Source organism: Oncorhynchus mykiss, chromosome 13, assembly GCF_057628025.1.
Source record: "Oncorhynchus mykiss isolate SJ-2025 chromosome 13, ASM5762802v1, whole genome shotgun sequence".
In the NCBI taxonomy this organism is placed as follows: Eukaryota; Metazoa; Chordata; class Actinopteri; order Salmoniformes; family Salmonidae; genus Oncorhynchus; species Oncorhynchus mykiss.
In genome coordinates, this window is record NC_143034.1 from 22292818 (window position 1) to 22320048 (window position 27231).

Here is a 27231-nt window from a genome sequence, read left to right on the forward strand (position 1 = left end):
CAATTGCATTCCAGATGATTCTGTGCTTCCAACTTTGGCAACAGTTTGGGGAAGGCCCTTTGCTGTTTCAGCATGGCAATACCCCTGTGTACAAAGCAAGGTTCATACAGAAATGGTTTGTAGAGATTGGTGTGGAAGAACTTGACTGGCCTGCACAGAGCCCTGACCTCAACCCCATAAAACACCTTTGGGTGAATTGGAACGCCAACTGCGAGCCAGGTCTAATCGCCCAACATCAGTGTCCGACCTCACTAATGCTCTTGTGGCTTGTGGCTGAATGGAAGCAAGTCCCCGCAGCAATGTTCCAACATCTAGTGGAAAGCCTTCCCAGAAGAGTGTAGGCTGGTTTAGCAGCAAAGGGGGGACCAACTTCATATGAATGCACATCATTTTGGAATGAGATTTTTGACAAGCAGGTGTCCACATACTTTTGGCCAGTGTATTTATAATGTGCTGCAATCCCGGATGTGCCCATACATTTGTGAATTGTGCTGCTGTGTGGCCACATAACCGTCTGGAATTGTTGTGCGCTATGAACCAAACACCGTACTAGTCAAGTACTACTAACCTATTAAATCAGTAGTGTTGGTCAGAGGAGACAAACATTACCAAAGAAATAGAAGCAAGGACAAGATGGTGATGAGGAGTCTTTCTTCCTCCAGTTTGGAGGTATACAGTGGACAGTTTACAGCTATTGCAGACCAGAAACAAATCATCTATGGCCCACATCAATCTATAATTGCTGCAGTATATAGTACAGCGTAGGACTAGCTTGAACCGCATCATGGGAGCTTCAGGAGAAAATATACCTAAACTAAATACATTGTAACAAAATTGATCAGCATAAATTAACACAATGATGTGGGATGGATGAGGAAGTACATCATAACTACATATTTTTTAAAACTTTTTTCCCAAACTTAAACTAACCTTTTATACAAGTGACTTACGAAACCTATGCAAAATTTGGCATATGGTGCAAATAACGTATTGACATGAATGTGACTTGATACACTATTGTACTACATTGGATTGGATGCGTGTTCAGTTAGCAGCGTGTGAGGGCTCAGCTTGGCTGGCTGCGCACACATCAGAGCTGGTGGCCATTTTGTTTTTTTCTGCAGTGAACCCAGAACGCGGGTAATGAAAGAGTGGGGGAGGGGAAGACTGCGCACAGTGTGCAATAACATTGGAATGTGAACTGAGTCGTTGTAACATAATAGAATGTGATTTCACCTTATTAGTTTTATATCAAGGAAACTCATCAGGGTGAGAAAATCATATGATAATAGTTGATATAGTAAATGAATGAGGCGAATGTATTATTTTTCATCATCCATTCTAAGGCAATTTTTTAAGTCGAAGGACATAATAAAAAAGTTTGATAAATGATCAAACTCAAAATAGAACTCAAACCCCCCTTATCTGTATTGATATGAGGGGTAGCTGTGCGCTTAGTTGTAACAGAGTGTCATTGGTATGTAGGCTAGCGTAGCCTGCAGCTTTGTCTGACTAGAGCTGTAACTTAGTTTGCACAGTCTGTGTAAAGGACGCGCTCTCTCTGTGTGTAGGTTGCTTAACGGATGTTGTAAAATTTATGTGACTGTTTGTCATGTGATACCAGGCTGCACATTGAAGTCAAAGGCACATGGGGTGGGGCCACCAGCAACGTGGCCTATTTATATAGCTCTAAGCAGTCTACTGCAGTCTGTCTAGGCAGCAATGCAGCAACAATGCAGTAGACTGTTGTACCTGGAACTGATACAATAATGCAGTTTCTTGGGCCTGGAATTTATTGAGTTTACAGGGCCAAACTAAAGCACCTTTATGACCTAGTTCATTTTAATATGCTGGGTGAAAATCAATTGGTTCGGATAGCAGTATCTGCCAATTTCTGAGAAACATTTAGAAAATAGAAAAAATAACCTACTCCTCACCTCAACAATATCATGGATATTTTGTTGTTTCGCAGATGTGTTCGTTATTTGGAAACCACTGCATTTTGATGAGTGATAATGTCATTCAGTGACGTGCGTAACCTGTCCCTATGGAAAGTAAAATATCACTAGGGATCAGACAGCAATGCTAGGTAACGGTTTCACTACGTCAACTAGAATGGTGTATCGTAACTAGGATAAAGGCCTATTGCTCCATGTGTAGGTTGCTATGACCAAATAGTTTGAATATTTTTGTATAGTATTAGTTAGTTTTTCTTTTTATGTATACTTTTTATAGTATTTTACAGTTTCTCTGACTGCTGTCTGTTTCTGCTCATATTTGGAGTGTTCAGGCGAGGCAGATGGCTAATCATCTTCCATTATTCACACTGTAGTTTGTCCGTGCCTTTAGCTTGGAATTCATTATTTTTATGTTTTATCTCTGTATTGGTCCTGTGGAGCCTTCTGCACAAACTGATCAGTTCTGTGCCGAAAATGTACTTTCAACGTCATCCTCTGTGTGAAGCCTGTTGTGCGAGTTTGTCTCTGTGTGTGGTGGTTGTTCTAGAAAATTGTGAAACAATTATCTGGACATTTCAAGATGTATCTTGAAGCACAGAAGCCTAAGTAATGATAGTAAATCTCATTCGTGAAGACTCGCCTACCCTTTTTGGCTGGTTTTTGGCCATTGTGGAATATTCTACTTGTAAAACGTCAAACTGTCAGGAGCTTTGCTATTATCAATTATTACGGCCACCATCTCCTGACTAGTAAAACATTTCTGCAACTTGTTTTTTTATGATGTACTTATTAATGAAACGCTCTATATGTTGCTGAAATGTGCTTTAAGTCGTTACATTGAATTAATAATAAATACATTTTCCCCCTCCCCCTCTAGGTTATTGGATCCTTTTGGTGTCAAATCCATGATCGGAAACCTCCAGGTGAGAAATTATTTTAAATCTAATATAATATAGGACCACTGACACCCCTAGGTCACATTTGACTAAATACAAAAATCCATATGAATGTCATATTTTGTATATTGGCCTATTGTTCTTAATGATTGTATCAATGTCACTGTAACTATGAGAAAATGACTGTCAGCGGAATATAAACTCCATAAGCACAAATTGGAACCTAGCCCCGACGCTGGAATGCGTTCGACAATTGGAACTGTATAAGGTAAATCATGCAGTCCTTGCACAACCCTTCCTCCCTGTTGCCAACGGAGCCTGTATCTAGGGGCCCTGATTGGTTGAGGAAAAGGACCAATAAGAGCAAAGGGGAGGGACAAAAGCAAGTAATGTTGCTGCCATCCCCTGGGATAATGTCATATCCGTGCTGCAGACTGGGCCGGCTGTGTTGGATTTGACAACGCAAAAGCTTGTCAGCCAATTGAAGCGAGGGATAGTGTTCTTACAGTGAAAAGTATAGTCTTCTGTCATGTTAGTGTGTTCGTCACCCCTGGACCACATGGCATCTCAAGTTCGCAATCCTGAGGACAAAAAGTTGTGAGCGAACATGCTGGACTAAACTTCAGTGGAGAGGAAGCTGGACTTGAGACTATTTTGATTGACTTCTGCTGAGTCACTCTTTCTGCTGAAATTGACTCTTGTCAATGGTTCTGTATGCTGAGCTCACAGTGAAAAAGAATCTTCTAGAATAGAACAAAGAGGGGAAAAACATACCAACAGGGCTCTACAGTGACCCCTAGTGGTGTCCCAGAACACTACATCGGTTTGGCCTTAAAGACAGCTCATCTGTACCCATTGTAGTGGGTAGAAGCTAGGTGGGTGGCGCAGGTGCTGTTAGCATTCCCGAGGAGGATTCTTTCCTGACCTGTTCCAACTAACATCCCCATCCCTCCTTGTCATTCCTCAGGTTAAAATGGAAGTTGCTGTGGCAGAAGAGAAGAAGAAGATATTCCGAGCCAGGAAAACCATGAAGATAAGCGACCGCCAGCAACTGGAGTCTCTCCACAGCACATTGTCGTCACCCGTCCCGCCCCTGTCCAATTCCAATTCCAGCTCTCCCCCTCCCCGTAGCCCACTGACGAACGGTACGCACCCAGAGGATGCACAGAAGGGGGCAGACAGAGAGCAAAATGACGTTGCGGTGACATCTCGTTCCACAACCCCAGTCTCCCCTACCTCCCTGACCTCTCGATCCCCTCCCCTTGCTCTGTCCCTATCGTTGTCTCCCTCCCCACCAACCTCCCAAAGCCCCAAAGCCAAGGAAGATGCCACTCCCTCTCCATCATCGCCATTCCACAACCTTAACGACGTGCTGAAAAAGATGGAGGAAGAGGGAAAGAAAAACGAATGTTCCACATCCCCTTCCAATAAGGACAAGGAAGGAAAGGATACAGAGATGGAGGTGGCAAAGGCGGACAAGAAAGAAGAGAAAGCACCTGAGATAGAGAAAGAGGTTTGTATGAGAACGAGTGAGAGGAGCTGAAATATGGATAAATGGGAAACATTGGAAGTTAAGGAAAATGGGGGTTATAGTTGGAAAGTGTTGAAGTTGGCATTGTTAGGGGTCCAAGCACCGCAAGTAGGATTTAAGTTTTGTGTTTAAGTTTGGCGGCTAAAATACAAACTTACCTGGATGTTCTCTTCTCCAGGAGGCCTGCACTACAACTGGAAAGAGCCATGAGGACCAAGCCCCTATGGATCAGTATCCTCTGGACTCTTCGTTCTCTCCCGTCTCGCTCGCCACTTCTGACGAAGAGTCTGGGAAGGAAAAGAGGACAGAGCAGAAAGAAGACACTGTGGCCATGGAAACGGATACGGACAAGGACCATACAGAGACCAAGGCCTCTGAGACCTCCACTTCCACGGAAGAGAGACCTTCCTCCCCTAAAGCCGCTACCGTGGCCTCCCCTAAAGCTGCTACCATGACCTCCCCTAAAGCCGCTACCATGACCTCCCCTGTCCGCACCCCCTCCCCCTCTGCTGCCCCTGAGCCGGATCCGGACATCAAAGAAGAGGTGGTGAAGAAGGGAGAGAAGAAGAAAGAGAAGGAAGGAGTAACGAAGGAGGAAAAGATGGAGGTAGTTTCTGTGAAAAAGGAGAAACAGAATGTTGCCGGGTGTTCTACCTCATCTCTTGCCTCCTGTACATCCACAAGTGACAAAGGTATGAAATGATAGAATCGGCAAGACCTGAAAAATCATCCAGAGCTGACTGATAGTAGTAGGCACTACTATGCCAGCTATGTTTCATTTTCAAACTTTTTGGGATTTATAACAAAATATATAATCTGGGAATACTTGCATTTTACAAATAAAACAATACAGGAAAAAAATCTAAAATTAATAACATACACACAAGCATACTGCACAGGAAATTATATCACATGACCATTAACCAAAATAATCTGATTAAACTAAACCAGAACACTTCGTCTCAACAGGGGTGAAGGTGAAGGAGGAAAAGAGCTCCTCTTCTGGACAGAAGCGTCCCCTGTTGGAAGGTGACGAGAAAGATGGAGGGAAGGTTGAAAGAGACGGGAAGAGGCAGAAGGTGCAGGGCATGGAGTTGGAAGCTCAGCTCGAGTTGAAAATCACTGCGAAAGGTGGCAGTCGCCTAAAACTTGAAAAGGTTGGTCTGGCAGGAATTGATGATACCTGTTCTCACGTATTAGCATTTTACCCCCAGGTTTAAGACTTTACCCCCAGTCAGGTATAAAGTACCACTCAAACAATATTGCCTCACACTATCTAGCCCTAAATTGCATCTTGAACTCATCCTACGTTTCTCTTCTTCTCAGGTTCTGCAGAAAATGGTTGAGGAGCGGTTGAGGGCGCTGCAGCTCACCGTCTTCGACCAAGGTTTACAGGAGCTAAAAGACCGGGTAGAAAAGATTGATTGTGCCACAAAACACCAGAGCACCCTTAACACACTACAGGTAAGCTAGCTACATGTTAAACTACTAGTAACGGGTATGTTACAAGTCGACTTGACAATAGTCACAACAGTCAGAAATTGTTGTCAATGGTTATAGTCAGCAATAGTCATAGTTTTCAATAGTCACAAAATTCAGCAATGCTAATTAAAATCCTTACAAATGGAAAGTCTCACAGGTTCTCACTGTTTCTTACCCTTTTTCAGGCCAAGATTGCTAGATTAGCGAAGAAATTCGGAGAAGCCAACCAGGCCTCGGAGAACAAAAGAAAACAGGAGGTAAGAAATGTTGTTAATTTATGGGACCCCAGTGTCTCAGATATATTTTTGTGATCTACTACTCATCGATATTAGTTAAAGCTGCATTATGTAACTTTTTTGGGTGACCCGACCAAATTCACATAGAATTGTGAGTTATAGAGATCTGACATTCTCATTGAAAACAAGTCTAAGAATGCTTCCCGTTCTAAATATTTGTTTTGTGTCTTTTGCTGAAAATACAATATTTTTGGTTATGTAAATTATATTTCACAGGTGTTTAAATTGTACAATGATTCTCTACACTATACTTGCTTGTTTTGTCACATAAACTAAAATTAGGTGAACAATTAGAATTTTAGAAACCAGGAAATGGTGGAACGAATTCTGCATATTGCACCTTTAATATCAAACAGACAATTAAATAAAAATTGCTGAGGGTGTTGGCTAAAGGTGTCACCATGGCGTGTGTTCGCAGGCGCTAACGTCCCCTGTTGCCAAGACTGCACCTGCTACAAACACCATTCCGACACAACGGTAAGAGTTCGGTCCAATTCCAATGTACTACTTCCTCATTTAGAAAAGCTTTTAGTCGTTTGTATGCATTTCCTCCTGTGAATCACAGGTGAACAGTAATCAAAAACAGGGGATTGCATTGCCTCTAGTCTTATGAAGATGTTGGATTCAACCATTATTTTAGTTTGTTTGCAGTCTTGTGTTAATCACCATTGGCAATCATGGATGACAATTCCAAAACTTTCACATATTCCATAGTTTCCTTTTTTTTCATCTCTTGTGACAGCACATTCCCATTGCTTGTATTCTCCAGCATAAAACTGTATTTTCTGTATTTGTAATTCAAATCATGCAGAAGGAAAGCTGTGTGTTAGTCATTGCATGGGGCTATACTAGCTATCATTGTGCCTTTGTATCAACGTGACAATACCGGCCTGAAGCCAATGAATGCCACACATGGAGTCAATCACAACGTGTGATTGAATGTGTGGTGACTCTGCACAGGATCGTTGTCAATAATACTGAGGCTGGATTAAATTCTCGGGGAGATTGGATTAAAAAGCAACAACATCCGCTAAAAACCATAATAACGGGAAACAAAGATGATACCTTTCGAGGGTATTCTCTGATGTACAAGACTGACTTCTCTTTTGATCGCTTAGTGCCTACCCGTCAGGCATTTTCAAACCAAAACCCCACATGAAATCAATCATCATTTTGTTTTCGATTAAACAAACAAACAGCGGTTCGGTTTTTGCGTCTTTTCTTTTGCACACCACCATGGTTCCAGGTCCTGAGTCTTGTGACGTTATACAATGCGCCAAAGCTTGAGAAAACAAGCTTTTAAAAGCTGTGCAGACAGTGTTCACAGCACCCGATCCAACTGCACCTCTCCTCTCAACAGCGTGCTCCGAATGCATCCAAAGCTGGAGCTGCAGTCTGAAGAGGGGGCATGGCGGAGAGGGGAGCTGGCGACCTCTATTGGTTGGATTAAGAAGGAAGTGAAAGAGGAGGAAGAATCCGAAGAAGAGTATGAAGAGATATCTGAGGAAGAGGAATTTGAGAATCCTTCATTCAACCTAAGACACCAGCCTGCTAGAAGAGATGGGTCACAGCAGCAGTCACCACAGCAACCGAGTGGAGGAACTAGGGTTCGTTCAGACATAATGCTGCGTCCCATCTCCACAGACAAGGAGAAACAGCTTTACCTGCGTTCTAAGAATGCTGCAAGGAAGGCCAGATCCGATCGTTACGCAGTATTCCTGTTCCGGAACCTGGTCTCCTACGAGAACTACGTGAAGTGGGTCACCACGGTGAACTACGTCGGAACGTTGGGCAAAGACGCGCTGCCTGTTAACCTGCGCGAAACCATGAAGAAATATTTGGAACAAAGGTTCAACAAACTGTATGCCAGAGACTGGAAAAAGATCAGGGACTCCATCAATGAGATCCTGAGAGTGAAGAGACTACAGTTCTTCTTTGAATCAGACTTTAATTTGACTTAAACATGTTTGATTGGGAAGGTGCCAATTTCCACAGTAGTCGTGTTGCACTTTTATGTTTTGTATGGAATTATGGAAACGACATAGTCTTGAGATAGTTGCAATCGTCACTTTTATTTGACCAACGTTAACAATAATATATTTGCATTCTTGCCCCATGAAACATTTTATTTGTTCATAATATTCCCAGTTCCTAATGTACTGTACTAAATAAAGGTCTGGATTACTATATAAAAAAAAAACATGTTATATATCATTACAACACAAATGTATACCAAAATGTTTTATTTAATGTACAGTACCAAAAAATGTTAACCTGCAAACACTTCACGATTTTCATGACAGAATACCACAAACAACTCAAGAATGATACCTATACACTAAACAAGTCCTAAAGAAATCAACACTTTTTACCCGCTTTTTTGTGATCAAGATTTTTTTTTAAATGTGTAGATATTTTTGGTTGAATTCGTAAAATTCAATGCAAAGAAGAACAAACAACAAAATACACATAACAAACACTCAGTCAAAAAAAAATCAGTGAACACAATGTTACAAACACAGGGGGGGAAACAGAAGAAGACCAAGCCAGAAGACAGAATAATAGTAAACTGGTAAAGTGTGGCAAAGAGGTCGCCAAATTACAGGAAGACTTTTTCTCTGGTCTGTCTCAATATGATCTCTGACCTATTTTTAAACAAGCCAACTGAATGCAAATCACATCTCTTTCAATTACCTTTACATTTTTTTTTATTAAACTCAATGCAAACACACATCTTTTCCAACAGGCCAGTAGCAGCTGTCGTAAAGCAGCCCATGACCAGCCCAGTCTCTACCAACCTTACAGGTAAGATCTCCCTTCTTCTTCACCTTCTCCCTTACCTGTCAATAGAATGTTTCACTTATCATGGGGATTGAACAACCCTGAGATCAAGTTACAAGATAAAGAACGACACCAACTGACCATCAGCTGTCAGGAATAAACTCACCATTCCTTTCCTCTCTCCTGTTGTCTTTCCAGTTTCTCCGGTGAAGCAGGCCAAACCTGTCCCCACTACCACTACGGCCACTGCCATGGTAACACAGGGCTCCATCCTGCAGCTGATCCCCACCTCCTCTAGCTCCGCCTCCCTGTGCACCGTCACCTCCCAGAGCGGCCCCACCGGCACCCTGCTCCTCAAGACCACCTCTGGCTCCAACGTGGTGGGCCAGAATGGCCAGCCGCTCCTCATCCAGCTGCCTCTCTCTGCCATGGCCAACGGCGGGGCCGGAACCCTGGTCAACATCCCTGTGTCCTCCTTCAACTCGCTCAACAAGGCCAAGACCACTACTCCCACCACTACCTATATCCTCAAGGCCGGCCCCACCACCTCCACCATGGCCGGCCCCACCACCTCCACCATGGCCTTGCAGCCCATCTCCTCCACCACCCAGCTCTCCCCAGCCATGTCCCCAGCCCAGATGACCCTGGCTCGGGCTGTGTACCAGGGGGGCACTGGGGGGATCAGTACGCCCAGTGCTGGGATGTCAGTGACCACAGCCAGGGCGCCGGTTCAGGCGTCCTCTGGTCCAGCCGCTACGGGCTCGGCAGCTCCAGGACCTCCTTCGGGGACGGCTATGACGTCAAAGACAGGTGGGTTTTCTAGCAACAGGCCTGATAACAATATCCTATACTGTATGTGGACAAGATTAATAATTGCATTTATATATACAGTTGAAGTCGGAAGTTTACATACACTTTTTAGCCAAATACATTTAAACTCAGTTTTTCACAATTCCTGACATTTAATCCTCGTAAAAATTCCCTGTCTTAGGTCAGTTTGGATCACCACTTTATTTTATGAACGTGAAACGTCAGAATAAAAGTAGAGAGAATGATTTATTTCAGCTCTTATTTCTTTCATCACATTCCCAGTGGGTCAGAAGTTTAGTATTTGGTAGCATTGCCTTCCACAAGCTTCACACAATAAGTTGGGTGAATTTGGTCCCATTTCTCCTGACAGAGCTGGTGTAACTGAGTCAGGTTTGTAGGCCTCCTTGCTCACACACGCCTTTTCAGGTCTGCCCACAAATTTTCTTTAGGATTGAGCTCAGGGCTTTGTGATGGCCACTCCAATACCTTGACTTTGTTGTCCTTAAGCCATTTTGCCACATCTTTGGAAGTATGCTTGGGGTTAATGTCCATTTGGAAGATGCATATGCGACCAAGATTAACTTCCTGACTGATGTCTTGAGATGTTCCTTCAATATATCCACATCATTTTTCTCCCTCATGATGCCATCTATTTTGTGAAGTGCAGCAGTCCCTCCTGCAGCAATGCACCCCTACAACATGATGTTGCCACCCCGTGCTTCATGGTTGGGATGATGTTCTTCGGCTTGCAAGCCTCCCCTTTTTTCCTCCAAACATAACGATGGTCATTATGGCCAAACAGTTCTATTTCTCCAAAAAGTACAATCTTTGTCCCCATGTGCAGTTGCAAACCGTTGTCTTGTTTTTTTTTAATGGTGGTTTTGGAGCAATGGCTTCTTCCTTGCTGAGCGGCCTTTCAGGTTATGTCGATATAGGACTTTTGTACCCGTTTCCTCCAGCATCTTTACAAGGTCCTTTGCTGTTGTTCTGGGATTGATTTGCACTTTTCGCACCAAAGTACGTTCATCTCTAGGAGACGGAACGCGTCTCCTTCCTGAGCGGTATGATGGCTGCGTGGTCCAATGGTGTTTATACGTGCATACTATTGTTTGTACAGATGAACATGGTACCTTCAGGCGTTTGGAAATTGCTCCCAAGAATGAACCAGACTTGTGGAGGTCTACAATTTTTTTTCCTGAGGTCTTGGCTGATTTCTTTTGATTTTCCCATGATGTCAAGCGAAGAGGCACTGAGTTTGAAGGTAGGCCTTGAAATACATCCACAGATTCACCTCCAATTGACTCAAATGATGTCAATTAGCCTATCAGAAGCTTCTATCAGAAGCTTTTCCAAGCTGTTTAGTTAGTTAGTGTATGTAAACTTCTGATCCACTGGAATTGTGATTATAGTGAATTCTAAGTGAAATGATCTGTAAACAATTGTTGGAAAAATGACTTGTGTCATGCACAAAGTAGATGTCCTAACCGACATGCCAAACTGCTGTTTGTTAACAATAAATTTGCGGAGTGGTTGAAAAACTAGGGTTAATGACTCCAACCTAAGTGTATGTAAACTTCCGACTTTCAAAGTGCTCAAAACACATCCACTCAGGATGTGTAGCACCCAAAGCAGCAAAATCTAAAAACCTGTTGTAAAAGAGAATATTATCTAACTGTTTTCTTTCCTATGTCTGTTCCATCCCTTTCAGATAACCAAGCAACAAGCTCTACTCCAACCAAAACGGGGGCTCGACCCAAAGGCTCCTTCATAGACCTCACTGAGGAGGAGGAGGAGGAGGATGATGATGTGCTAGGTGAGAATGAACCCCAAAACCATCTCCAAATTCCTCCCTTTCAACTCCAGAGAGGTCTACTAAATTATTGAGTCATGTCCTCTAAAATAGTGACTATTGTTGCTAATGATGTGAACAATTCTGGATAAAGAAATATGAATTGAATTCCCTCTTCTGTCCTCTATTCTTAATTCCTTCTCTTTAATTCTACAGTGACTGGTGTGAGAAAGGCCATTACGACTGCGGTATCGTCCTCTTCAGTTACCCAGCGATCTACTGGACCTCCTCCGCTGATCAGCACTCCTAGTGGTGAGGCATGCACGTTACATAGTCATTGATATTGACACTATACACAGGCAGTTAGGAAAGCTAAGGCTAGCTTTTTCAAACAGAAATTTTGCATCCTGTATCACAAACTCAAAAAAGTTCTGGGACACTGTAAAGTCCATGGAGAATAAGAGCACCTCCTCCCAGCTGCCCACTTCACTGAGGCTAGGAAACACTGTCACCACTAATAAATCCACTATAATTGAGAATTTCAATAAACATTTTTCTACAGCTGACCATGCCTTCCACCTGGCTACCCCGGTCAACTGCCCGGAACCCCCCACAGCAACTCACCTAAGCCTCCCCATTTCTCCTTCACCCAAATCCAGATAGCTGATGTTCTGAAAGAGCTGCACAATCTGGACCCCTACAAATCAGCCGGGCTAGACAATCTGGACCCTCTCTTTCTAAAATTATCAGCCAAAATTGTTGCAACCCCTATTACTAGCTTGTTCAACCTCTCTTTCGTATCGTCTGAGATTCCCAAAGATTGGAAAGCTGCCGCGATCATCCCCCTTTTCATAGGGGGAGACACTCTAGACCCAAACTGCTACAGACCTATATCTATCCTACTTTGCCTTTCTAAAGTCTTCGAAAGCCAAGTTAACAAACAGATTACCAACCATTTCAAATCCCACTGTACCTTCTTCACTATACAATCTGGTTTCAGAGCTGGTCATAGGTGCACCTCAGCCATGCTCAAGGTCCTAAACGATATCATAACCGCCATCGATATGAGACATTACTGTGCAGCCATATTCATCGACCTGGCCAAGGCTTTCGACTCTGTCAATCACCACATTCTTATCGGCAGACGAAACAGCCTTGGTTTCTCAAATGACTGCCTCGCCTGGTTTACCAACTACTTCTAAGACAGAGTTCAGTGTGTCTAATCGGAGGGCCTGTTGTCTGGACCTCTGGCGGTCTCTATGGGGGTGCCACAGGGTTCAATTCTCGGGCCGACTCTCTTCTCTGTATACATCAATGATGTCTCTCTTGCTGCTGATGATTCTCTGATCCACCTCTACGCAGACGACACCATTTTGTATACTTCTGGCCCTTCTAGTGACTCCCCATCCCGCATGAGGGAGCGTAATCATCGACTGACACTAATTAGCATAACTCAATGGACATAAATATTCCTAGAAAATATTCCTATTCATGAAAATCACAAGTGAAATATATTGAGACACAGCTTAGCCTTTTGTTAATCACCCTGTCATCTCAGATTTTCAAAATATGCTTTACAGCCAAAGCTAGACAAGCATTTGTGTAAGTTTATCGATAGCCTAGCATAGCATTTTGTCCAGCTAGCAGCAGGTAACTTGGTCACGGAAATCAGAAAAGCAATCAAATTAAATCGTTTACCTTTGAGCTCTGGATGTTGTCACTCACGAGACTCCCAGCCAATGTTCCTTTTTTCCAAAAATATTATTTTTGTAGGCGAAATAGCTCTGTTTGTTCTTCACGTTTGGCTGAGAAATCGCCCGGAAATTGCAGTCACGAAAACGCCGAAAAATATTCCAAATTAGCTCCATAATATCGACAGAAACATGGCAAACATTATTTATAATCAATCCTCAAGGTGTTTTTCAAATATCTATTCGATAATATATCCACCGGGACAATTAGTTTTTCAGTAGGACCGATTGGAATAATGGCTACCTCTGTATTTTATGCGAGAATCACTCTGGGAGCATCAGGTGACCACTTGCGCAATGTAGCCGCTTACGGGTATTCTTCAACATAAATGCGTAAAACTACGTCACAATGCTGTAGACCTCTTGGGGAATCGGAGAAAAGTAATCTGGTTGATAGCCCATTCACTGCTCAATAGGGACGCATTGGAATGCAGCGCTTTCAAAACATGAGGCACTTCCGGCACTTCCGGATTGGATCAGTTCTGTTATACTCACAGACAATATTTTTACAGTTTTGGAAACTTTAGAGTGTTTTTTATCCTAAGCTGTCAATTATATGCATATTCTAGCATCTTGTCCTGACAAAATATCCTGTTTACTACGGGAACGTTATTTTTCCAAAAATGAAAATACTGCCCCCTAGTCACAAAAGGTTAACTAACCTCCAGACGAGCTTCGATGCCGTACAACTCTCCTTCCGTTGCCTCCAACTGCTCTTAAATGCAAGTAAAACTAAATGCATACTCTTCAACCGATCGCTGCCCGCCCGTCCAGCATCACTATTCTGGACGGTTCTGACTTAGAGTATGTGGACAACTACAAATACCTAGGTGTCTGGTTAGACTGTAAACTCTCCTTCCAGACTCACATTAAGCATCTCCAATCCAAAAATAAATCTAGAATCGGCTTCCTATTTCGCAACAAAGCATCCTTCACTCATGCTGCCAAACATACCCTCGTAAAACTGACCATCCTACTGATCCTTGACTTCGGCGATGTCATTTACAAAATAGCCTCCAACACTTTACTCAACAAATTGGATGCAGTCTATCATCCGTTTTGTCACCAAAGCCCTATATACTACCCACCATTGCGTCCTGTACGCTCTCATTGGCTGGCCCTGGCTTCATACTCGATGCCAAACTCACTGGCTCCAGGTCATCTACAAGTCTCTGCTAGGTAAAGCCCCGCCTTATCTCAGCTCACTGGTCACAATAGCAACACCCACCCGTATCTTGACGCTACCCATCCCTTTAGCGGGATAATTGTCATCAACAACCGCTGAATTGCATAGCGCCACATTCAAACAATATTACTATTTATATTCACATAATCACAAGTGCAATATAGCAAAACACAGCTTAGCCTTTTGTTAATCCACCTGTCGTGTCAGATTTTGAAAATATGCTTTACAGCGAAAGCAATCCAAGCGTTTGTACGTTTATCGATCGCTCGACAAAACATTATGTACACCTAGCATCAAGAAGGAAACCTGTACAGAATAAACATATTCCAAAACATTCATCCTGTTTGCAATTAAAACTGCAAAAAATGTGGCAAAGAAATTAACTTTATGTCCTGAATACAAAGTGTTATTTTTGGGGCAAATCCAACACAACATATCACTGAGTACCACGTTTCATATACTGAACAAAAATATAAATGCAACATGCAACAATTTCTAAGATTTTATGTTGTTACAGTTCATATGAGGAAATCAGTCAATTGAAATAAATTAATTTGGCCTTAATCTATGGGATTTCACATGCTGGAAATACATATATGCATCTGTTGGTCACAGATACCTTAAAACAGTGGGCCTCAGGATCTCTTCACAGTATTACTGTGCATTCAAATTACCATAAATAAAATGTAATTGTGTTCGTTGTCCGTAGCTTATGCCTGCCCATACCATATCCCCACTGCCACCATGGGGCACTCTGTTCACAACGTTGACATGAGCAAACAGCTTGCCCACACAACGCCATAAACGTGGTCTGCGGTTGTGAGGCCGGTAGGACATACTGCAAAATCTCTAAAACAACGATGAGAGAAATTAACATTAAATTCTCTGGCAACAGCTCTGGTGGAAATTCCTGCAGGCAGCATGTCAATTACACACTCCCTCAACTTGAGACATATGTGACATTGTATTTTGTGACAAAACTGCACATTGCATGTATGGGAAATTTCTGGGATCTTTTATTTCAGCTCATGAAACATGGGACTAACACTTTACAAGTTGCCTTTTTTATATTTGTTTTCAGTATATGATTATGATGGTCATGATGCTTCTTGACAGGGTCATAAGCAAGCATAGTGGTGGGGCTGGCTGCATCATGTTATGAGTATGCTTGTCATTGGCAGGGACTAGGGAATTTATGGTAAAAAGAAACATACTTTTTTTTAATCCTAGAGGATAACCTGGTCCAGTCTGCTTTCCAACAGACACTGGGACACCGTCACCTTTCAGCAGGACAATAACCTAAAACAAGTCCAAATATACACTGGAGTTGCTTACCAAGACAACGTTGAATGTTCCTGAGTGGTCTAGTTTCAGTTTTGTCTTAAATCGGCTTGATTATCTATGGCAAGACTTGAAAATGGCTGTCTAGCAATGATCAACAACCAACTTGACAGAGCTTGAAGAATTGTAATAATAAAATAATGTGCAAAGCTCTTAGACTTACCAGACATAGTCACAGCTGTAATCTCTGCCAAAGGTGATGATAACATGTATTGACTCGGGGTTGAATACTCTAATCAAGATATGTTTTTTTTTAAACATTTTTTATATATACAAATGTTAGAATTTTACTTCCACTTTCACATTTAGTATTTTGTGTAGATTGTTGACAAAAAAAATGACAAATCAATTTTAATCCCACTTTGTAACAGCAAAATGTGGAAAAAGTAATGGGGTCATACTTTCTGAAGGCGCTGTAAAGTCTAAGATCTTTGATTGGCTGAGGCAGAATTTGTGACCGGAAATAATCAACGCCAGCTGGACTTGTTAGCATATGGCTAAGTGTGCCAGGATATCTAATTGGAATAGCTAACATGTAGCGTTCTATCACATGCAAGTACGTAGACCATTTTAAATTGCAGATGCGGAGTTGGACAAAAAGTTTACGTTTAAACATTTTCTAATGTTCAAATATGGACCCCATATCAACCTGATATTACTATAACACTCATTAGATTCTAATCTTAATTGATGGATGTTTTATGATTGTGGTCAGTCAGTTGACACAATTTAATAGAATTCCAAGGATATCAATTAGCCTAGCCATGCCTGTTATTCAATGTGTTATAAGTCAGCTCTGTCTATTTGCTCTGTAAAAGTGGTTTTGAGTAAAAGTTTGCATATTGTTTTTTTACTGAAAGAATCTTGTGATCAACGCAGATTTGAGGAGGGGATGCTTATTCTGTTATCTAATTTGACATTGTCCTCTCTTTACAGGCACAACATCAAGAGCATCTCCTCAACAGTCAGTTGGCGGTCCTCATCTGACAGTTCACTACCGCCCCCCTCTGGTGAGTTTGTTACCGCTGAATCTATTTCACATATTCATATTTTTCTTTGATTCATTTGAGTTCCTATAACATTTTAATGTGTTCATTTCTCAACATTTTAATGAATACGAAACAAACACAACACAATGAAATACAAAATAGGCAGCTCCTTGGCCACCTATATAAAGTAATGACCTTGACCTTTAAAGATTTATCCTTACTTTTCATATTTAATATAGCTTTTGTAAAATAACATTAAAATATATTTTCTGTGTTGTACTGAAGGACATGTGTTTTTGTTACAAAGGTTACTAGAGGGTGAAATCATAAAATATTTCAGAGAGATTTACTGACCTCATCACATTGATAGAGTCTTCAATGGGTCTTCTTTGTGATGTCACACACTGTCACATGATTACCATCATGTGATATGCTTTAAAATGGCTTTTTACCTTTGTTATACTGAATGACATTGATGAAGCGCAAAAGTCCGGACAAAAGTAGTTCAAGTTTTAAAATATTTTTCCGATACAGTATGTTGCCCATTACTCTATATATTTTTTGCACACACTAACACACACAAAAAAAGATGGCGCCGACAGAGATGGTCGCCTTGCTTCAAGTCCTTAGGAAACTGCAGTAATTTTGTTTTTTATGTATTATTTCTTACATTGTTAGCCCAGAACATATCAAGTGTTCTTACATACAGCCGGGAAGAACTATTGGATATAAGAGCGACGTCAACTTACCAACATTACGACCAGGAATATTTCTTTCCCGTAGCGAATCCTTTGTTCGGACCTCCACCCTGGACATTGGATATAATCCCAGAGGCCGACCCAAAACATCGTCGTCACTGCAGGAGAGGCAGACGGAGCGGCCTCCTGGTTAGACTTAGAATGGCGTGCACACCACTCACCGCTTCCGAGCATATTAGTCGCCAATGTCCAGTCTCTAGACAACAAGGTGGACAAAATTAGGGCATGAGTTGCCTTCCAGAGAGACATCAGAGATTTTAACATTCTCTGTTTCACGGAAACATGGCTCTCTCGGGATATGTTGTCAGAGTTGGTACAGCCACCAGGTTCCTTCATGCATCATGCCGACAGAAACAAACATCTCTCTGGTAAGAAGAAGGGCGGGGATGTATGCCTCATGATTAACGACTCATGGTGTAACAATAACAACATACAGGAACTCGAGTCCTTTTGTTCACCTGACCTAGAATCCCATACAATCAAATGCCGACTGCATTATCTCCCAAGAGAATTCTCTTCGATTATAGTCACAGCCATGTATACCCCCCCCACACACTTCAACGGCCCTGAAAGAACTGCACTGGACTCTATGTAAACTGGAAACCATATATCCTGAGGCTGTATTTATTGTAGCTGGGGATTTTAACAAAGCTAATTTGAGAACAAGGCAATCTAAATTCTACCAGCACATTGACTGTAGTACCCGCTCGAGCAAAACACTGGACCACTGCTACTCTAACTTCCATGATGCATACAAGTTCCTCCCCTGCCCTCCCTTCGGCAAATCCAACCATGACACCATCTTGCTCATACCGTCCAATAGGCAGATCCTCAAATAGGGTGACGAGAACCATTCAACGCTGGTCTGACCAATCGGAATCCACACTTCAAGAGTGGGCTGGAAAATGTTCTGGGAAGCCTCAGACAATAACATATATTTATACGCCCAACTCGGTGAGCAAATTTATTAGGAAGTGCATTGGAGATGTTGTACCCACTGTGACTATTAAAACCTACCCCAACCAGAAACCGTGGATAGATGGCAGGAATCGCGCAAAACTCAAAGCGTGAACCACCGCATTCAACCATGGAAAGAGGTCAGGGAATATAGCCAAATATAAACAGTCTAGTTTTTCCCTCCACAAGGCAATTAACCTCTTGAAGCTAGGGGGCACTATTTTTATGTTTGGAAAAATAACGTTCCCAATGTAAACAGCCTATTTCTCAGGACCAGATGCTAGAATATGCATATAATTGACAGGTTAGGATAAAAAAATACTCTAAAGTTTCTAAAACTGTCAAAATATTGTCTGTGCGTATAACAGAACTGATATTGCAGGCAAAACCCCGAGAAAAATCAAACCAGGAAGTGGCTTCTATTTTGAAAACTCCATGTTCCATAGCCTCCCATTGCTAATTTTAAAGGGATATCAACCAGATTCCTTTTCCTATCGCTTCCTCAAGGTGTCAACAGTCTTCAGACATAGTTTCAGGCTTTTATTTAGAAAAATGAGCCAGAAAGATAACATCGCGTTAAGTGGTCACATGAGTTTTGCTCGTGCAACAGAGTTTGGATAGGTATTGCTTTTCCCTCTCCTACTGTGAAAGACATTTGCGGTTGATATATTATCGATTATATATTTTAAAAACAACCTGAGGATTGATTATAAAAAATATTTGACATGTTTCTGTGGACATTACGGATATTATTTGGAATTTGTCTGCGTTGTCGTGACCGCTCTTTCCTGTGAATTTCTGAGCATAATGCTCCAAACAGAGGTATTTTGGATATAAAATAATCTTTATGGAACAAAAGGAACATTTGTTGTGTAACTTGGAGTCTCGTGAGTGAAAACATCCAAAGATCATCAAAGGTAAACGATTAATTTGATTGCTTTTCTGATTTTCGTGACCAAGCTACCTGATGCTAAGTGTACTTAATGTTTTGTCATGCGATCGATAAATTTACACAAACACTTGGATTGCTTTCGCTGTAAAGCATAATTTCAAAATCTGAGAAGACAGGTGGATTAACAAAAGGCTAAGCTGTGTTTTGCAATATTGCACTTGTAATTTCATGAATATGAATATTTTTAGTAATATTATTTGACTGAGACGCTATGTTATTCAGCGGTTGCTGATGACAATTACCCCGCTTAAGGGATGGGTAGCGTCAAGAAGTTAAACAAGCGAAATGTCGGTCTAGGGACAAAATGGAGTCGCAGTTCAGCGGCCCAGACACAAGACGTATGTAGCAGGGTCTACAGGCAATTACAGACTACAAAAAGAAAACCAGCCACGTCACGGACACCGACGTCTTGCTTCCAGACAAGCTAAATACCTTCTTTGCCCGCTTTAAGGATAATACAGTGCCACCAACTCAGCCCGCTACCAAGGACTGCGGGCCCCCCACCTCTCCTTCTTTGTGGCCGACGTAAGACATTTAAATGTGTTAACCCTCGCAAGGCTGCTGGCCCAGATTCATATTCCATCCCTTTACATTTGTGTGTATAAGGTAGTGTGAATTTGTTATATTACTTGTTAGATATTACTGCACTGTCGGAACTAGAAGCACAAGCATTTTGCTACACTTGCATCTGCTAACATCTGCTAATCATGTGTATGTGACCAGATTTGATTTGAATTAGGCTATAGGTGTTCATTTATATTTTTACGATTAATTTCTACATTTTAAAAATAATTTTTTCATTCGAATTTTAACCCGGACAGTTACACTGAAGGACATTTTGACACTTTAAAGCTCAATAACTCCCTTAATTTAATAGTTTGCAACACAAATATTTCTGTCAAAAGAAGGGTAAGAGTTGAGTGATTTAATATTATATTTATACATATTTATCTTCTGTAAAATGAATGGCCTTCGGACACCAAATTTACACATCTCGTCTTTGGCCCATATATGTTTATGTATGAAATCCGTCCTTCAGTATCACGCTTTTGTCCTTTAGCACAACAAAAGTTTAATGTTATAACAAATGTCACCCATGATGCTGAATAACAGTTGCTTTGTTATCCCATGTTTTCACTAGTTTACAAAATGTAATCATGCAATTCATATTTACTTGTTGTATGAATACTGAATATTATAATTGTAAACTATTTCATGGCATTTTAAGGTATTTCAAGGAACATTATCTTTATACTGTAGATGTCATTGTCTAATAAGGAGAGTGCTGCACGGCACAGACAAAAGATTAACACAGATCCAGTTGTTAGGGAGGACAGACTAGCCAGAAGAAAAGCAAGGTATTGTTTTCATGGCTTCATGCTACTGTCAGCAACAGAATAGGATATAATAGGATATAAAGCTGGGTGGATAACACTTAACATTAAGTTGCGCTATTACACTGTAGTTAATGTTTTATTGCACTGCAGTTAAAGTATAACTGATGAATTATATTAGTTAATATAATATTACACACACAAATATGGATTAAAAATGGATTATGAATTATATTAGTTAAACGCTGCTTCACATTTGGGGCACTATGAAAAATTGAGACTGTACAAGTTTGAATTTAAGTAGTTTGATGGGCATTTTATCTATCTATTTTGTGTAGGTATCTTGAAATTGCATTTGTGTACCTGCATTGAATAGAAATTTACCAGTTGCAGTGTAATAATACATAATACTTAACTATCATGTAATATTGCAACTTAATGCAATGTAAAGTGTTTTCCGCAGGCTCAAATTATAGTAAAGTGATTATTATTAACATTAGCAGTGAAATAGTAACAAAACATGTTTGGGAGAGGGAGTTGATTTAACTTTTAAACTTTGATTAAGTGTTATCATTGTATAGCTTACTATTAATAGACTACTAATAACATTTCATGGATGCAAATCCTATTCTGTGCCCGTGTCATAAATATTACATTTGAATTTTTTAGCTATCAGAGAAGAAAAAAGGTTGTCAATCCTGATCATCTACCGATCCATACAATGACACACTCTGATGCTGAAAAAAAGAGGGGAAAATTGAGATTAAATCAGAGGAGGTGGCGTGAAAAAAATAGAACAAATTATTGTGGTGATGAATTTAACTCCAGTGTCCACTGAAGGAAACTATTTTGAACAGCCCCCTGAAATACTTGTACAAGTACAACATGAACCTGCACCTCCAGAGTTGGAGCAACCATCTGAGTCCTTGACTCCAGAACTAGAGCAATCCCTTGAGCCTCAATCTCAAACACTGGAGGAACCACTTGCTTCCTCCACTCCATAAAAAGTGAAAAGGGTATCAAAGCGTTGCAAGTGGCTGCAAAAAGAAAAACGAGAACTAAAGAAGAAAATTCTCCAACTGGAAATGCAACTAAAACAATCGCAACAAAAAAGTGACAAATTACGAAAGGGCATGCAAAGGTCAAATAAATTCAAACGCAATCTAACTGAAAAATACAGGCCACGAGGGGAAAAGAAAATGTATTCCGTGAGGAAAACACTGGTCATTGCATTTCTTAGTAGAGATGAAAAGAGTGGTCTTTTCTCAGGGAAGAAAGACACGGTCATGCAAAAGAAGATTCAGAGGCGCATACTCATGAAATCTCTAAAATAATGCCATGCAGAGTACAATTCAGAGGTGGATGGAACACTCGCTGTCATACAGACAGTTTTTACGACTGTGGCCACTTTACATTACAGAGCCGAAGGCACATGACCTCAACACCTATGCATGTCTCGATCACGAGAATGTGAAACTTCTAGTTGACAGGTTGAGCTAAAGCGGGTTGCTGCAAACCTCAAGCGTTTCCGAGTTACTGTCTTCCATTGTCTGTGATCTCAAGAACAGGCAATGCATGTACCGTCTTTGTGCAAAGTTATGCTATGATGAAATAGAGCTGGTCCTACCTGAAGAGAATGTACTAATTTCCTGGCAACAGTGGCAAAGGGAGAAATCAAGCAATGGAGAAAGGTCATTCTCAAATTTTGTGAGAAAAAAAAACAGATGGGCAAGTGGCTTGATCTGGTTAAAAACTTAAACGAGTAACTGGGTGCACTTGAGAGGCACCAGATTAACTGGCTGCACCAAGTTGAGCAGTGCCGAAACTTTAAAGACACACTTAAAGAACACAAGGTTGTAATCCACATGGACTTTTCTGAAAATTATGCATGTCAGCTGCATACAGAGGTTCAGGCTTTTCATTTTGGGGGCGGCCGTAAGAAGGCAACTATACACACAAGTGTTGTGTACACACCACAGGAATGCCAATCCTATGCCTCCATTTCAGAGTCCCTCCGGCATGACGAGCGTGCCGTGTGGACTCATCTGAAGCCTTTCTTGGATGATAGGAAGGGAAAAAAACATCCCCAACCACACTACATGCATGAGTGATGGCCCCGTCACGCAATATAGAAATAAAAATAATTTCTACCTCTTGAGCACGGTGTCATTTCGCATGGGTTTCAAAAAGGATTCTATTTTTTGAGAAGTCCCACGGAAAAGGTGCTCTTGATGGGGTCGGTGGTTCAATTAAACGTTGTGTAGATGAGTTTGTCAAAAAGGGCGATGACCTCCAGAGCCCAAAGGAGCTCTACACCATGCTGGAGAAAACGCAGTCAAGCGTAAAGTATTTCTGGATTGAGGATGAGATTAACCGATTCTGATGAAGCAGTTCCAAATTAGTTGCCAGCTGTCAAATAAACCTTAAAAATCCACCAGATCATCGCAAAGGAACCTGGAAAGATCCACCATCGAGAGGTGTCTTGCTTCTGCTCCCGAGCAGGTAACCCCTGTGAGTGCAATGCTCCAACAGAGGTGGACTTTCAGAACCAAAATGCAGAAGCAGAACCACCAGAGGACTTAAAAGGAAAGTTCATAATAGTCAATTACGATTACCAGCCATTTGTTGGCCAAGTTTTGAAGGTTGTAGGAGAGGAGATGGAAATCAGTTGCATGCAACAAGCAGCTGAAAGAAATAATTAATTTGCGTGGCCCCAAGTTCAGGACATCACATACTACTTCAAGTCGGATGTCCAAGCAGTAATCTCCCAACCAGACCTGTGTACTACAACACGAAGGAATTCAAAACTCTGCAACTCTGACTGGGAAAAGTTTACCAAATTCCAAGTTACACACCAGTTAGGCTACAGAATACTACATAGGCATACACAAGAAAACGACCAACACAAGCAATCTAAAAATAAATAGATGTTTTAAAGATGTTATGGAATGATGAGTTCAATTTGAGAACGTTGATGAGTTCCATTTGATGTTCAAACAATGGATTTGGTTAATATTCTGATATATATTCAGAATACAGAAATTGTTTTTTTTGATGTTGGTGTAATAATTGTTTATGCATTTTCTTTCAAATGCCTGATGTAATGTCATGACATTACTTTGAGAACGATATCCACTGTTTCGTAATGATTTTAAGCAAAACTACAGTTTTTTGCCCAATGTTTTTGGAATGTTTTTAATGAATGCTTTGTTTGAAATGTTCAATGCTGATTTAATCCTGTGAATTAAATTGTACCTCGTGTCAGTTAAACTATGTTGTATAGTAAAACCCATGTTCTTTGTGTGTGTGGCGTATGAGTCATTTCTCTCTCTCTCTCTCTCTCTCTCTCTTATGGAAGAGATTTAAGTTCAGCTAGCCTGCACATTTTAAACATCTTATCCTGTTTTTTACAAAGTTTTATAACAACAACAAAATAGCTAAAAGAAAAATACTATTTCTGCTACTAATAATAGTTCATAGGATCATTATTGTTGTTGCTTAAGGATCACATTTAATCAATATTTGAGAGCCATAGTGATATGTGTCATTCGGTGTAACAAAATATTGTCATACAGTATAACACCAGTATTTTATTAAAATCTTGCTTTTGTTGACTCAAAAACAAATCTCAAAGGATGAAGTGAAAGATATTGTCATAGATTTTAGCATTTTTTTCAGTGTAAGGTAGGAAGTTTTGTAGAAAAAAAACTTCAACAAATTGAATTGTACCCGTGACACATAAAATATGTGGTATTCAAAAATAAAAGTGTCATTTTTTCTGGGTAGTTATATTTCTGCCAGTCTAAGCATGGATATATAACCTTGTGGAAAAATGTATCACTAGCCACTTTAAACAGTGCCACTTAATATAATGTTTACATACCCTACATTACTCATCTCATATGTATATACTGTACTCTGTACCATCTACTGCATATTGCCATCTTTATGTAATACATGTGTCACTAGCCACTTTAAACAATGGCACTTTTATACGTTTACATACCCTACATTACTCATCTCATATGTACAGTGTATATGTATATACTGTACCCTATATCATCTACTGCATCTTTTTGTAATACATGTATCACTAGCCACTTTAAACTATGCCACTTTGTTTACATACCCTACATTACTCATCTCATATGTATATACTGTACTCGATACCATCTACTGCATCTTGCCTATGCCGTTCTGTACCATCACTCATTCAGTTATCTTTATGTACATATTCTTCATCCCTTTACACTTGTGTGTATAAGGTAGTTGTTGTGAAATTGTTAGGTTAGATTACTCGTTGGTTATTACTGCATTGTTGGAACTACAGTTAATGCTATACTCGCATTAACATCTGCTAACCATGTGTATGTGACAAATAAAATTTGATTTGTAATTTTGAGGGGAAAAAACAGTGTTGTACTGAATTACATTTTACTAGGGTACATTCATATGAATCACACAAAAAATGAATTATTGGCTTTATTCTGGAATATAACTAATATAAGGGTGTAGGTGACACTCCAATGAACATTAAAAAAAAATACTTTTAGGAATTGTAATTGCTGTTTTATTTTTTTCGTACTTTGAAAACCTTAAGTCTTTTACCTATATATTTTTATTTTTCGAAAGCTATACATTTGTGAAATGTTTTCCTGCATATTTCTTGTCCTAATTAATTTCCATCTCCTCTTGTTTCCCTCCCAGGACTCCCCATCCAAAGCACGCATGGGAAACAATACCACTCCAACCAAGCCCCCCCCTGTCACCCTGCCCCCGTTACCCTTGGCTCCCTTGCCTCCTGGCCGGCTACCCATGGAGGCCAACCAGACCACGCCCCCCCAGCAGCCCCAGCTGAAGTTGGCCAGGGTGCAAAACCAGAATGGCATCGTCCTGTCCTGGTGCGTGGCAGAGACTGACCTGACCTGTGCAGGGGTGGAAAGCTACCACCTGTACGCGTACCACCAGGACAACGCTGGGTCGGCCGGTAATGGCCCTGGAGCGGGGCAGCACTGGAAGAAGATTGGGGAGGTGAAGGCACTGCCACTGCCCATGGCCTGTACCCTCACCCAATTTGTTTCTGGATCTACGTATTACTTTGCTGTCCGGGCCCGGGATGTGTACGGGCGCTTCGGGACTTTCTGTGAGCCGCAGTGCACTGACGTCATCAGCGCGACGACTCCTAGCTGAGCCAACCAGGAATGGAAAAGGCATTTCATGTGACAGGAAGTTGATAGCATTCCACCTGCTTCTTTTTTAAGGTGTTCTGGAGGACCCTGACTGAGATTGCTTTAGTGTTAACACTTGTGAACGTACACAAACACACACCATGAGAAAACATCTAAATGTACACTGTTGGACTCCAGACTACTCTGATTGGAGAAAGGATATGGCAACGGTTATCGTTGTGCCTATCGTTGTATATTCTTTGTGAGTTAAGCTATTGTACATAAGTGAATTGTTCCCCATGGCAGGTCAGATATTTATATGTTGACTTCTGTTACCCTTGTCCAGATGTTTTTATTATAATTTTTTTTTTTTTGGCTTTATAAAAAATAAGTAAAAGAAAATACATTTTAACGTTCACAGAAATTGCACAGGAATGCAACATCGGTGTTAGAACTTAAATGATGTTAGAACGATGATAGTAATTTTGTATGTATTGTCTGGTAACCAGACTTAATAGGAATGACAAATTCAATAAAACGTTTTATTGGAAAGTTTACAAGTGTTGAGATTCATTTTGTTAGCCTGTGTTTACACAGCTGTCCCCATTACACAGCTGTACCCCAATCTTGTTGTCTGTTTTACATGTGACCCATATTTGCTCGTTCTCACTGATGTAGCCTCTGAAATAGCCCGCAGACGCAATGCTCATTTACTGCCACAGTTCCTTTACATTTTTGGGTGATTGTCTTGTCGGCATTGAAATTGTATATGAATTGAGAATCACATACGAATATGGTAAGAATCGGAACAGATTTCATGTTTTTGCTGATGTTTACACAATTGGGAAAAGGTCAGATATGAATCGGATATGCCCATACATAAGAATTTGTTGTGCTGTGTAAACCAGGCAGATTTCATGGCTGTGTTTGCACAGGCAGCCCAATTGTGTCAATTACAGTGGGGCAAAAAAGTATTTAGTCAGCCACCAATTGTGCAAGTTCTCCCACTTAAAAAGATGAGAGGTCTGTAATTTTCATCATAGGTACACTTCAACTATGACAGACAAAATGAGAAAAAAAATCCAGAAAATCACATTGTAGGATTTTTAATGAATTTATTTGCAAATTATGGTGGAAAATAAGTATTTGGTCACCTACAAACAAGCAAGATTTCTGGCTCTCACAGATCTGTAACTTCTTCTTTAAGAGGCTCCTCTGTCCTCCACTCGTTACCTGTATTAATGGCACCTGT

At 40.9% G+C, this 27231-nt stretch overlaps 1 protein-coding gene across 7 annotated transcripts in view; it reads left to right on the forward strand.

Annotated features, from left to right (window-relative positions):
• Positions 1 to 26534, forward strand: part of LOC110485708 (activating transcription factor 7-interacting protein 1) — a 61102-nt gene extending 34568 nt beyond the window's left edge. For 3 of the 7 annotated variants that reach the window (XM_021556846.3, XM_036940349.2, XM_090195771.1), the window contains exons 2-14: positions 2836 to 2881; positions 3822 to 4367; positions 4564 to 5077; positions 5355 to 5542; positions 5712 to 5849; positions 6053 to 6124; positions 6582 to 6640; positions 8910 to 8968; positions 9143 to 9754; positions 11463 to 11567; positions 11760 to 11855; positions 16758 to 16831; positions 25519 to 26534. In XM_021556846.3, coding sequence (XP_021412521.3) covers positions 2836 to 2881; positions 3822 to 4367; positions 4564 to 5077; positions 5355 to 5542; positions 5712 to 5849; positions 6053 to 6124; positions 6582 to 6640; positions 8910 to 8968; positions 9143 to 9754; positions 11463 to 11567; positions 11760 to 11855; positions 16758 to 16831; positions 25519 to 26001 — 2992 coding nt within the window. In that variant the 3' untranslated portion in view covers positions 26002 to 26534. Of the gene's footprint in view, positions 1 to 2835; positions 2882 to 3238; positions 3730 to 3821; positions 4368 to 4563; positions 5078 to 5354; positions 5543 to 5711; positions 5850 to 6052; positions 6125 to 6581; positions 6641 to 7523; positions 8969 to 9142; positions 9755 to 11462; positions 11568 to 11759; positions 11856 to 16757; positions 16832 to 25518 lie in introns of those variants that run through there. The other 4 variants (XR_016485753.1, XR_016485754.1, XM_090195772.1 and 1 more) reach the window with 3 other exon arrangements.
• The last annotated feature ends 697 nt before the right edge of the window (positions 26535 to 27231 follow it).